Source organism: Bombus impatiens, unplaced genomic scaffold, assembly GCF_000188095.3.
Source record: "Bombus impatiens unplaced genomic scaffold, BIMP_2.2 scf_0044, whole genome shotgun sequence".
NCBI lineage: Eukaryota > Metazoa > Arthropoda > Insecta > Hymenoptera > Apidae > Bombus > Bombus impatiens.
The window spans coordinates 1,419,366-1,433,919 of record NT_176463.1 but is presented as its reverse complement, the minus strand read 5'-3'; the positions used below and the strand labels follow the sequence as shown (position 1 = coordinate 1,433,919).

General features: G+C 36.2%; 1 protein-coding gene across 1 annotated transcript in view; it reads right to left on the bottom strand.

The window, feature by feature from the left end:
• The window catches only part of LOC100743090 (transcription factor AP-2-epsilon), an 84,831-nt gene that overhangs the window by 20,312 nt on the left and 49,965 nt on the right, over positions 1–14,554 (bottom strand). The window contains exons 4-5 of the mRNA XM_024370760.2: positions 14,427–14,554; positions 14,164–14,215 (exon numbers count right to left, since the gene is read on the bottom strand). The exon at positions 14,427–14,554 is cut by the window's right edge and continues 2 nt beyond it. Coding sequence (XP_024226528.1) covers positions 14,164–14,215; positions 14,427–14,554 — 180 coding nt within the window. The remainder of the gene's footprint in view (positions 1–14,163; positions 14,216–14,426) is intronic.

Sequence of the window (14,554 nt, the reverse complement as noted above, 5' to 3'; positions counted from 1 at the left end):
GTTTGTGTATGTGAAAACACATGAGAGAGAAAGAGAGAAAGAGAAAGAGAAAGAGAGAGAGAGAGAGAGAGAGAAGGCACAACAGGAGAGGGAAAGAGGAAGAGAGTGCAAACAAGTTGTCAAGTAGAATCAATCCACAACGACGTCTCGATCGGCCGGGTCAAGCGGGTAATAAATTTCTACGCGAACCAAATAGGTCGACGTGGATTTGTTCCGCGCTTATAAATCGTAATCTCGAGAATGAAGCGGTAGAAAATCGTGTAACGGTAAGCAGTCTGTCGATGAAACTGACCAGACAATTTCGTAGCTCGAAGAAAGATACATTTGAACGAAAGATACATAGACTTATGCATTAATAATTTTTATAACAGTGAAAGAACTAAAATTACATATTTCCTTACTTTCTAACTTTCACCGTATCAATTTTGCAATTCGAGTGCTCTGAGTGTAGAGAAATTAAATATTCGACGACGCTTTTGGCGATCGAATTCAATTATTAATCACGATCGCTAGCTAGTGCGCTATTTTATTTTTCATTTTTTATCAATCCCACTCGTTTAAAGATACTTTACTTTACTTACTTTACATACTTTGTCTACTTGGAAAGTTACATGTGGTTCACGGACCATCGTACACAATCGTATCAAATGTCAGAAGGAATCATTCGAAGCGAGAGAAAAAAATAGAAGGAAGGAACGCTGTGGCTATCTTCGAAGTGTTTCTCAAGTTATCTTAGCCTGTTATCTTCATCTCGGTAACGGCACTGGAAGGTGCATTAATTTATTTAATGGGAATAACTCATGCTTTGCTTACGTTGGTCACGGTAAAACGTAGTCCTATAAAACGTGTAATTATAGAGGGTTGTTTTAACCTTTTGCCGATGTGAATTGTGAAACGGTCTCACTCATCGATGAGACCGCTATCGGTCAATCGATCGTGAGTTAATTACAAAGGCATGTATCGGTTAATTCAACGGCCACGCGCAGGGATAAACGGTTCTATGACATTTTCATCGATGCCGTTTTCCAGCGATGATTCCTCGTTAACACTACATTCGAATCGACTAAAAGAAAGAAAAAAGCCGAAATATTTCGCTATTATGACAAATGCGTTCTGTCTAGAATCTAAAGGACAAAGTTACCGAAGTACTTGATCCTTTCTCTATCGACCTTAACTAAATGGCAATGCAACGAATGGCGACTGAAAATATATATCGAAATTCATTCACGATGATGATTGTCAGGTGTACTCGAAAAAAACCTAACATTCCGCTTTTTTCCCTTTTTAAACTTCATGTTCTCTTTATCGTTGCGTTTTACACTGAAGAGATTGCCCCTCGATTTACATATTATCACTAATTTGTTATCAAGAACGGTGGTAGATATTATCACTAAGTTATTAAAGTTCGTAGGAATCCATGTTATAAGTAAATAACATCGATTTTTATTCGATTCTAATTAATTCTGTTTATATAGAGGCGTAGTTAAGTAATCGACAGTAATAATTCATTTATTTTCTCAAGTTCATTTTCATCCATACATAGAAGTCTAAGCAACAAACAAAATGTCGCATGAATCAAAGCCTGATACGACAGCGAAAGCATGATCATTCGGAACGCCACCGTGCTGTAAATTTTTTGTATAAATTCGAAATTTAGTCGACTAATGAGATTTTCATTCATCCTTTACACTCTATTTGACGAGGGACCGGTATAGAAGACATGTATATACGACAACATCCTCGCCTCTGTATCCCGGGATCGGCGGTGTCTTGTTTTAGCCCGAGATAACGTCTAGGAAGTCGCCACCAGATAATTTGTCACCCGGCCAACGTGGATATATTACCCGAGTTGATCAAACAAAAGTGTTAAGATCCTTGATCACGACTTCTAGAACCGTGAAAACGACTAGTTCTATAGCTTCCGCAGGGCTACATGTAACCTACGTTTATGTTAATTACAGTGTTTGTAACATAGCAATAATCAGACGCGATAATGAGCGCCAGACGATTCTTCGTGGTAACGGCCTAACTTGTGGCAATGAAAGCAATAGTGACAATGATTTCTTTAATTGTTCGGACGATGACAAACACCGTGATTCTTTTTAGAATTTTTTCATCTGAAATTAATTTTGAAATCAATGGTAATTTTGGAGTATTATATTCTTAATAAACATTCGCACGTTTGCAAATTTTTTAAGATATTAAAGTTCCAAGCTTTTATACTTTCATATTTTCAACGCGTAAAGATTAATTAATAAAAAAGAAACAGAATGGAATTATCTACTTTTATATCATTATGCTTCATTATGATCAAAGTCTCATTGCGAGATTATTTTCGCAATGATACTCCAACTTAATATTTTTCATTGATAAGAGAAGGAATGATTGTTTGTCGGAGACATGGGATCAGCGGGACTGCAAAGCGTGGGTAGTCAATTAAGCTCTCGAACAGCGATAAATCGTCGCTGCTGTTTGATCGGGAGTCTGAATAAAACTTCTTTCATTGACATCATTGGATCTCGGGCACGAAACAACCGTCTGACAGGTAGATTGTAGCAAAACTTGGGCGGGTTTCCACGTTGGAATGCTATTATATTGTTGGGAGAGTTACAATGGAGTGACATTATCTAGCGAAAAGTTTGATAACGCGTCGCGTAATCGTGAGGTCTGTTGATAATTATGTGGCAATATTTTCTCTTGTTGAAACTTTCTGTCTTCTTTTACGATGCATCGAAATAAAAGACTAAAGAAGAGAAATTTCCTAATTGCTTCTTCGTGTCGCAAATATGCGTGGATTTAAAAAATATTTTAATACAGTCCTGTTCTTGTATTTTAATGCAACAAATTGTTTTATAACAATTTCTTGTGACAAATCAAATTAACTAAATTATATATTAAATCAATGTTAATAACATCAAGTAGTAATAACATCAAGTTCTGATTTCTAATAACCAGAGTATATTCTATCCGTAATTTTCACATTCCAATGGTTAATTGAGTAGTTTCAAAGAAATCAGCGACATTAAAAGTAAGACGATTTAAATATACCTATCCATTAACACAGCCTCGCTCTGTCATTACTCGTTATCGCTCTCATTATCGCACACACGTGTCAAAGATTTTGCATATCTTGAAGTTTCTATTTTTTGAACGCTGGTGGATTTCAATGCAACAAACATCGATCCATGCGCGATTTCTGTACGTGATACGCATAAATCATTCGTCATTTACTGTCTAATTAAATATGAAAATACGATTCAAGCAAGATTTAAAAACGTCCCAAGGGTGCTCAAGAATAAACTTATTGCAGTTAAGTTTCTGGCATGCATGCAGTCTAGAATATATCACGCGTGTTACTTCGAATTCGATGACTTTTTAAAATTCTATTTTTATTCATCACGAGTTCCTTATAAGACAAACCGTTTAAAAAATATTTAATTTTCGCTATATCTTTTATTTTCGAAATAGAACCGGAATGAAAATCACAGAGAAAAAAAATTAATTGCAAAGCATGTGTTGTTAATCTCGTCGATAAAATGCAAATGTTTCATGTTGCAGTAATCCCATCTACATTAGGAAGTCGTAATGTTATTCATACTGGAACGTAGAATGACTTACGGTTTCCTGAATGCAGATTTTATATAATTGAAATTATATGTAATTATATGATAATGAACTTGTCGATTAAACTGTACAGTTTATCCTGCAAATATCTACCTCCAAACACTTGGAAAAGGTGCTTAAAAGAAGTCTAAAAATTATTGCGGAAAGAAATTGCCAATTTTTTCATTGCAAAATATCAAAACATTAGGTTTGAACAGAATTGAGAGAGAAAAGAAAGGGGATCGTCATGGAGCATGTACGAAAGAACAGATTGCCACTTCGGTAGCACCTTTACACGCGTACTAGTTGTAGTTAATAGCGATCGTGGTTCGTGTAAGGGGTACAATTTTCATTCCAGCGGAAACGATCGAGAAGCAAACGGGAGCACAACGACCGGAACATGTTGGCCGTCAATGAAGCAACTTCGATGGTCAAACGGTGCACAAGGAATTTCTACCTGTACAGATGCACGCTTCTATCCTATTGGGGAGGACAGAAGGCAAATCTTTGGTAATTTGCCGAGAATGTACCCACACACGGTCGTGAATGCGTTTCGTAGAAGTTATTGGCAGGAAGTTCACGATAATGGGCCTTAATTTTGTAGGGGTTTATGTGTAGAGGCTGGTTGATCGGTGAGGTTTAATGGACGAGGTTGCTCGTTGTTGAAACCGTCGAATATATTTAAAATGATAAATTAGTATACAGATAATGTCGTATTAACCGATTCGCTAAGACGGTGTATAAATCGTAAAATAGGATCGCTAATAACTCGATAATTAGATCGCTGATAATTTGTTGATAACTGGTTGATAACAGATCGACAACTGACTGTAACTGCATATGTACTATGTCGCTCGCGATTGTGTCCGTTTGAGTCCGTTTGTTTCCGGAGAGTCGGAAAATTCAAATTCATCTTCATACGACGGTTACATGTAGCAGCGACATAGTTTTGCCCGGAGTCTATTTGTTCTTACATTACTTGTAACCTAACGGTCTTGATACTCCGAGGCAAAATAACAACATGATTTTAATTGTCGTCCTCTGCCTCATGTGCCGCTACAATTTAAATAGCGCGCGCGAAACAAGTATTTTGCTTCTGATTGAACATATGGTAGGATATTATGCGATTGTTTCTTAAGTCTTTTTGCAAAGAGAAATATCACAAAATCGATTTTTGTCTTAGTTATTGATAGTGTAAAACTAAAGTTGAACTTATTCATTTGGTTAGTTTGCTTAAGTAGTTAATCAAAGGTTTCTCTTACAAAATGTTTCGAAATTCGGAAAGTTCAAATGATACTATACTTGAGCTGAAATCTTTAATAGTTCCAGAGTAGTTTTTCAAAATAGAGTTCAAAAGAGTTAAAAGAGTTAGGTATCATTAAGCTGTTATTAAAGAAAACTGGTCAATCTACTAAATAAGATATTTGCTTCGTCCAAGAACAATTTAAACCATCGGTTCTGAATGAAACATTCAGTGCAGGAATACGACACGTTTTTACATGAATCAAGTTCCAGCGGCATTAAAATTGTTCATAGCGTGACAAAAAACAGGAGCACAATTATCATTTTAACGGCTAATGACCGGATGTGATAGCTACATTTTTCCTGATTACAAAATCATGTAGGAGAAGAAAGGGAGTGTGTATATCCGTGAATCCGGCTACTTTCACGTTTAAACCTTCCTTGGTTTTATCTACTGTAAAATAATAATAACAGTACAATATTTGTAAAATAGTAAAGCTTCAGTTTGATTTGAATGTTTTGATGAGAACATGCGAGAAACTACGCAATTTCAAACGTTGCGAGTCTAAGATTTATAACGAAGTGAATGAATACATATTTAAGAAATTGATTCTGTTAGAAGTAACAAAAACACCAATAATTATGCAAAGATTTATAATCATGCTTGAAAAAAGAAAATGTATAGCAAAATATTGCTAAAGAATTCTACTTCCTATTTTTCATATTTTTATAACGCAACGTCCATCGATGAATTATAGATGAATCATTGTAATTAGAAATTATAATGATGTAATTAGAAATTATATGTATTCTTGGAAAGCATTTACACGTAAACTGAAGCTAAAAGCTACATATTTCATTTGTTTTCAGCGAATAGCATTTGAGATCAATATTTGAATACTAATATATACCTGCTTATGTATACAAAATTCTATTTAGCCAAGAATATTGAAGTATTGAGAAATATCAGAGGTGCTGTTTTTCTATCTAAAAGAACATTATATGTATACAATAAAAAAAAGAACATGGTTTCAATGTAGCAAAGAATCTCTTTCATGTTTAAACATTGAGAAACGAAATTAAAATATCAAAAGGAAATATTACCAGCATTAATCGGAATACAGAAACGATTCTTCTTCAAACATAGTAAAATCATAAGGATGGCTATATCGAACGATTACATCAAATTGCATTAATCACTCCGATAATCACGTTTGGTTGCTAATTTCAAGCTGGTAATAAAACCGTTATCGCCGCGATACTTGCCAAGATTGATGGCGAACAAAGCTGTTAAAAGGTAAAAATTCTATTAAGAAATCGAAACAGTGGGAGAAAAAGAAAAGAAAAAAAAAGACAAAAGTTGCGAAAGCGATCAGTCGGTGAAATATATACGTCTGTGCCAGTGAAAAGTTAGCCAGAGAAAAGGCGATTACTCCGGACTGATCGTCGATTTATCAATCGTCGCCCGTACGAGAAGAAACTTCACGAACCATGATCCACAACGATTCGCTATTATCTATAGCCCCGGGGTTGTTTAGAGAAATCATTACTAGTGGATGCAATTGCCAATGTCCATGATTTTAATGAGTCGATCCGGTGAACGCGTACATTTATGATTTATGGCACGATTACATAACGCGATTATTACACAGGTGTATTGATAAATTAATACATTCGCGGCCGGATGCAAGCGTGTACATAGTGTGAACCGCAAATTAATCGACGCGAGCGGTTTCGTTGCTTTGTAATTAAGACGGGACAGCAGTTGTTAATACCGATTCGATATATCGATAACTGATGCGATCCTGTTTTTCGGGATACCGATATATCGACCGGTTCGATCGAATTTTCACCGTGTTACGAAACGAATTTAAAGAGTTCTTTGTGACAGTCTGCATGGGTTGAATAAAAGATAAGTCTTTCTTGCATTAAATAGATGGAATAATTTTTAAAATAATTAAGAATAAGAAACATTTCAAAAGACAAATTCTTCTAATTTCAATTTCTATTCCCTCAAATAGAAACTACCTATGCGTAACATCTGACATAACGTTACGTCAACTAATAGGTAACATTAGCTTAATTATTTACAAAAAAAAATCATAAGGCAATTCATAGAAGAATATTTAGAGAAAAGCGAAATTAATTTTGAATTTAATAACGTCTGAAGACCTGTCAAGGAATATGACACAAACATAATTGATCTTCTTTAAACCTCATGTTCACGAAACTTCTGATTTCATAATATACTATGATTTACCACGAACGAAACTAACAAAAGAGCATGATACAAATGCATAAGTAAAAGGTTGCGATAGGCAGAATATCACAATCGCATAGAAATAAACAAAAGTAAATATTTGTTTACACATTTGTCAAAATGATAAATTTCGTAGATCGATGCGTCAGTCGATTTTATCATGTCAGATATCATTGCTCAAGGCTGAATTTCACGTTACGTAAATAGCTGTCAAACTTTCCTTGTATTCAGCCGACAGATACACCTCGCGTTTACCGTTCGCTCCTCCATCACAGCTTTTAGATAATCTTTCAAGAGTTACGTACGCAAGTACTTACGTGCTCGCTCGAAAGATTCTCTCCAGAGTAACGTGATGTTTTAATTGCTCTTGCAAGCCCATCATTTGTTTAGTCGTATTTTTATTTCACAGTGCTATATGGTTGATTATCAATCAAAGTTGTAATAAGGGTGCGTTTGAGTAATTATTCGAATAAAGTTTCTATTACGGACATTACTTTAGCCATACTCGTTTTCGAATACGGAATTACATGTCAGTTTCTTCCTTTCCAAACTGTTTCTCATACTGTGTCCTAGTATGATGAAAAATTACCGACACTTTCCACGACTAGTTTCGATCAGGATTTAATTTGCGATGAATGTAAGAGTGTCTCGAAAATAAAAGTTTGTTGTTCTATTTGCACTAGAAAAGATTGATCGAGACTAATTCTCGTTACTTTTATCAATGATAAAAAGTTAACCTTTTCTCTCTAACAATCTGTATAAAGATTATTCATTCGATATACAGATTATGAAAACGCTATTGGAATAAATAAAGCGATATAATCGTACCACAGAGAAAAATATTTCATTTATAAAATTATCCCCATTTACATTGATTAAATATCAGTGTATTGCTCAGTCGTTAGTAGTATGAGCCGTCAGACTTCTCTTTAATACCTTGACCCTAATAACAGATCTTTTTTCTTTAATACCCTCTGCAAAAGATATCAATTCTTGACGATTACCAAAAACGCTATTAAAACAAAAACAATATAACTTGTACCACAGAGAAAGAATATTTTATTTGCAAAATTATTTTCATCATTTTATTTTTATCTCTACGCTGAAACATACCAATGCTACCGTTCCAGTCTGAGATCTCGAACCCGCATGTTAAAACCTGCATGCATTCCATACGTAAAAGCCCTTAATTTGCAAAAGTGAGAATAGCCTTGAGCCGGTTGGCCCAAGTTCGCACGTGCAGAGTCCCGCGCACGCACAATTTCCTGGGCAATCAACGTCCCGGAAACTTAACCAATCGCCGCGTACGAACGAGTTCACTTATTTCTCGACCTTGATTGGTTACCACCAAGCGACTGGGGTGTGACTTTTCGACCCTGCCGCACGGCAAGACACGGCACGACAGGGGTGTAATCGCGAGGCAGGGATCCACCTGGCCCGAGGGCAACGCGCCACTGGTCCTCGTTAATTTCATTAGGCCTTGATTCTAAAAGGTTGGCTCGCCCTTGCACAAAGATGGTGGCCGCCCTTCATCCGTCTAACGCGACAGCCCGACAATTCCACTCCTTTCTAACGGAACAATGTCAAAAAGCCACTTACCGCTGATTCTCGACTCGACTTTCATTCGATTGAAATCGATTTACCGAGCACGCTTGAGAATGTCCTCGATTAGTCTAGGACTGTTTGATAGGCTTGAATTTGTCAGAAAGTTTTATCATTTGCTATTGACACGTTTACTACCATGATTGGAACGAAAACTAGAGCAGATCGTATTATGTTGTTTATATTTTCTACATTGTGGATAAATTTTGATTTTGTTGATTAAATTTGTCAGAAAGTTTTGTCATTTGCTGTTAACGCGTTTGCTGCCATGATTGGAACGAAAACTAGAGCAGATCGTATTGTGTTCTTTATATTGTTTACATTATGTATAAATTTTGATTTAAGAAATGTCAATGTTCGTTTTTGGATAGTCTCGTTTCAGTTAATATTTTTCCTACTAAGGCTATCCCGGAAATATCAAAGGCTTCGTTCTTTTTCTTAATTTATCTGTGATAGCTGTGACTATGAAAAGAAAAATTATTCCTGTCACATATGTATAACATCGAACTCCCAAACCAAAATTCATGGTAGCAAATGCATTGAGATAAATAGAAGTCGATACGGATCTGGTATTACTAAACTTTTTAAATGTGTAATCTGTCAGGTAATTAGTACGTTTGATAAATTGTGGAACCATCAAATGAAATTATCGTGGGATAAGGTTGTTTGAAAGTATCTAGATGAATTTTATAGAGAGGATTTTATCTTGAAGTTAGTGGTTAAACTAGATAAATGGCGAGCAAGATTATGGTGTAACACGATTGCACATAGTTCTATGTAATTAAATATTATGAGTAAAATTTTTGTATGTCTTTGAAACTTAATATATGAAGTTTGGTATGATATTCTTGGTCAACTAAAAAGTGGTCTTGTTTAATTTTTCAAAGATCACTATTGCCTAAGCTATTCTAGAGTAGGGATAACGAGACACGAATTCTAATGTAAAATTCAGCATTAGCAATGCAACCAGCCGCTAGAAATGTAATCAAATAAGAAAAAGATGCATAGAAATAGTTTCATTGGAAACAGGTTTCTTGTGTATGATGTAACCAATTCTTTAATGCCCCACAATTAAACCGCTAAGATATGTAGATAGAATGCTAGTAAAATAGTTGAACGATATATAATATTTACTGTGTTAAAAGATGCGAGGGAAACGGATTATTCAAATGTGACGATTAATGAATGATCGAACGAAATTTCTCCCATTTTAATATAAAAATCATAAATGCATCAACGTGCACTCGATTAAAGTATAATTGGTGATTAAAAATCAACCTTGATCATATACCGAACGAAGAATTTCATATGTCGTAAAAATTACACGCAAGAAAAGTGGACATAATATAAGAGATTCGACAAACGGAAAACTTCGTAGATTACAAATTATACAATTCATTGGCAGAAATAAAAAATTTCATTTACCAACAATAACAAGACGACTTTACACGTATGTATTGAACGTGTGAAACAGGTTTGTCGAAGATTAAAATGATATTATCATAATACCTTCTTAATAAAACAAATCTGACAACTCTCACGATAGCCAAAACATACCAGGCTTCGTAAATAGTAAATTACGGTTCTGGTCATAAGTCAAGTCGATCGACGTGGAAAGGCGCGCATAATTTTCAGATTCGAGCTCTGTCACGGTTGGCAATACCAAGTATACGTCAAGTTCGTTCGGTAATTTAAAAGCACAATGCGTAACGTGGCTGTTTGGAGGTTCCATAACGACGAAAGTTAATTGACCGGACGCCATTGACCAGGTAAATTAGAAAAATCATTAACATAGTAAAAGCGTGCCGTCTGTTGGCCTCATTTGAATGATTAATTAGTTCTAACATGGCTCGGCCTCCGACACCACAAAAACTCGTTTCCATTCCTTACGATTCTTATTTATTTCTATTCCTTACGGGGATCTCTTTTTCTCTTTATGCAGACTCAGTAGCTAGGAAATTACTTACGTTTAAAATTCGTTAATGTTTCTCGCGTTTCTCTCGTGATTATTTGTTGGAATTAAAAAAGAATCTGATAAGTCAAAAGCAGTGGAAAATTGTAAAAGTATCTTGCAGTTGTAAAGTTCGACTGTAAATCTTTCGGTTTGTAAATATTATCAGAGTCTCGATATATTATTCTTTATCCAAAGAGGAACAGATTACACCAAATAATGTCTGATGAACACTGCAAGCAGACGACAACAGATGTCAGATTACACGGTGCAACGTGAACTTGTAATTTAGAATGATTTCCCAAGTAGTTATCCACGACCTGCAGTTATAGTCACCAAATGTTTAAGCAAACGAAAAATTCTAACTTGAAATGAACTGCGGAATATTTTCTTTTTCAAGCCAAATATAAATTTTTTATTCTTCTCCCGTTCCTCATAATTAACTGCTCTCGCGATAATATTTTTTGAACTAATATATTTTTTACAATTGCTTTTTTTATTCTTCAAATATATTTTAATGTTCTTGAATTTCCTCAATCAACGAACAAAGTTTTTAATTTTGAATTTCTTGCAGCTCGAAGTTCCGAGAAAAATTCATTTCGTTCGTATACCTCGGAGCAACGTTAAACTGCTAAACTGGAGCACGTCGAGGAGTGACGAAGGAGCCAAGGTAAGCTGCAAGTAATTGTATAACCGGCTTCCGAGAAACGGAACGCGTATGTTGTGTCGTCGGTTGTACGTATTTGTCGTTGCTCTCGCCAACCGACTCGATATTCCAACGGTGACGAGCAGTTTTTACCAGAATGTGGGCGGGGGAGTGATAATTTTAGGTTTAACAAATTGAAATTATGAATTTGGCACGTTGAGACGGAAATATCATACAGATGATAAAACAATAAATTATTTCAACAAGAATACTTTAAGCAAACAAATTGAATACGAAAAAGCAAGAAATTACTAGAAAATATATCGTGTCGAAAGAAATGTCAACTTTAGTATATTATCATTTGTATATATTACTCTAACGTCTAAGAAAATTCTAAGGTACTTTTAGCGACTTTTGTCAGGAAGATTCATCGTACAAGCTCGATTGTAAAGTATAAAGATTGTAAAGTAAAAGAACCACATCGAAATCTCGCACGTAGGTAGGAGAAAAGAAGTCACGTTAAAGTGAACACGCGTCAGGATAAACCTTTCTAAATTCGACGACACAATGTCGGATACGTCGTTGGAAACAAAGGGACAATGGCGGCGGGGAGTGAAATAGAAGGGAAGGAAAAACTGGCCAAATAAGCCGTCACAGGGCAAGTAACGAGGCATATAATAACCCACGGTGACACTCGAACAAACAGCCATCTGTAGGTAATACCCCTGTGGTGTGTAACGCCCCGAAAACTGCGCCCTGCCAAAAAATTACAATGACAATGAACGAAATCCGATCCGCCTGCGGGCACATCCACTCTAGTTTTATTTCTCCTTCGCACCTCTGACACGTTGCCGAAACGTATTTAGTTATACGGTACAGTATATTGTGACCGGTACACCTTTCCCGGCATTGTGTTGTCTGTTCAGAAAAATCAAGAATCGTCGAGGGTTGTCGTTGTGTTTTGTTATCGAACTTACGACAAGCGCGATAGGCTAAATCTTCTTTCGAAACTTTGATAACTGTAAAACGATTAATGATTCACAGTTAGCCAATGATCAGTGGTGACTCAATAATTCTTCGTTATCGATATATAAGTTCCTCCACTCTTTTGTTTAATTATGAGACAAATTTGAGTATACAATCGGCAATTTACGATAGAAATTCTTTGATCTCCATTCGGAAAAAAGCATAGCTGAGAGTAAAATCTGAGTATCGACTGAGGATTGACAAAGTACGCGCGTCACACTTTCGCAACACGTTCACCTGGCTGCGGTACGTTCTTCTCACATCGACACACGCGATCATCATCGATCGAAACGCACGATTTCTTATAACAGAGACATCGTCATGATCCACGACACATTCTCCCTTCCCATCATTGTCGGATAACTGGCTCAGCGTTACGTAATAGCGCATATTGGGCAGTTTCTGCCACCTCGATATCCCTATTCTACTCATGCAATAATTTAAATTTTAATGAGAATTTTATCGTGTCTGAGTGTGTTAAACGAAACTATGCTGCAATCTGTATAAATTGGTTATCTATATGTTTACAGTTCCAAGAATCCGTAGCAAGATTGACGTGAAAGCGCGACCCACTATCGGCTAGGCGAATTCCAAAGATAAACCTTTAATTAGATCGATGGCGTATAGATTTTTATCTAGTTCGAAGCCATCTAGCCTGTTTTGACGCCGATTTGAAAATAAGAAATCAATTTTTCGAAGTGCTGAGTTATAATTTTCGGGTGGAAATTGGATTTATTTGTTTGGGAATCAACGAATTACTTTATGTAGCTTTCATCGCGGTTATCTTAATTGATAGAATGGCAATATTCGATCAAAAAACCAGTTGATCTTTGGTGGAACGTAACTGTTTATTTTTGCCTTATTGTCGCGTAACGAGGAATCTCGGCATACAAGAATGGTGTAATGGTCGAGGAAAGATTAGATGTGGCATGATTGTGGTTTTCAGTACACAGTACCTACTCTAATGTCGAGAGAAATCCAGGTAATCCATCGATGTTTCTTTCGAACTAAACCTCAGTCATTTCTATGCAATATTTTCCAACATATTTTGTAACATTTTGTACGCAATTGATAATCTTTATTTTTTGTTTAAACTATAATCAAATTATCAAATGTCCAACGCTATCTCATGGAAGGTGAAGCGGATTTACATTGATATGATTCTCAGCCCTCCATATACCACGAGAAATCGATGGACGATCGACGATCGCAATGACGTCCGGTCGCGGTTCATTTTCCTTGCAATTACGACCATTAGTGGCGTATTAATGGCGAAGGAAGATGGAGGCCATCCGCCTTTTTATCTTCTCGGCGTAGTTTGAAATTCAGACTCCGTTCACAGAGGAGCAGTCGATACGACACTCTGGGAGATAAATTCTAATTAAAAGCGACAAGTTACCGGCATGGCTACTTTATATTTCCGGTTGCGCGGCCGACACGTTTTCCACGCCGAGATAATGTCCATTACTTTTTTTTCCATTTATCCCTACCTGAAACGTCGCTTTTTACGCCGTTGAATCGCGTAAATTCGTCGGTTCGTTAGAGATTCGATGTTTGTGGTGTTAAAACAGCTTATATGGCTTTGGAAATTAAGAAAACATCTTCAGCGATATAACACGTTGATAAGGTAGCAAATTTGAGTGGCGCATTTGATAATGCGCATCAAACCCGTAAGGGACTGGTAGGACGAAAAGGAGATAAGATAAGGTGGAGTAAAATTATCGCGATAAAATGAAATAAACGTTTTTACTTTGAAATGGAATACTTTAACACGATCTTATGGCAATTTATATTGATAATGTAGCAGGTAGCAGAAAGCAAGATATTACTTACTTTTTAGGAGAGGCAGGTCGTTCATGAACCCTCCATCGTCTACATTTGTGTTCTGAAGCAAAAATAATATAAAAGATTAAAATAAACACATTCATAAGAAAGCAATATTCGAATATATTTTGAATTGAAAGAGAAAGATCGTAGAAATTAATTCTTTAAGTCTCTGTCTTTTAAATTTGCTGGATGATGTTAGTAATTAAGATTGAAATTTTTCATAAATATTATAAGTATTTCAATAGAGAAAATGTGTTGTGATTACGTACATCGTCGCTCACCTGGGGGTCGTCTACGAGGCTGCTGTGGAGAACGAGGTCGGTTTGGTCGAGACCTGGGGGTGGTAGAAGGGCGTCAGGACGGCGAACAGCGCCATATTCGACGCCCCTTCCACCGC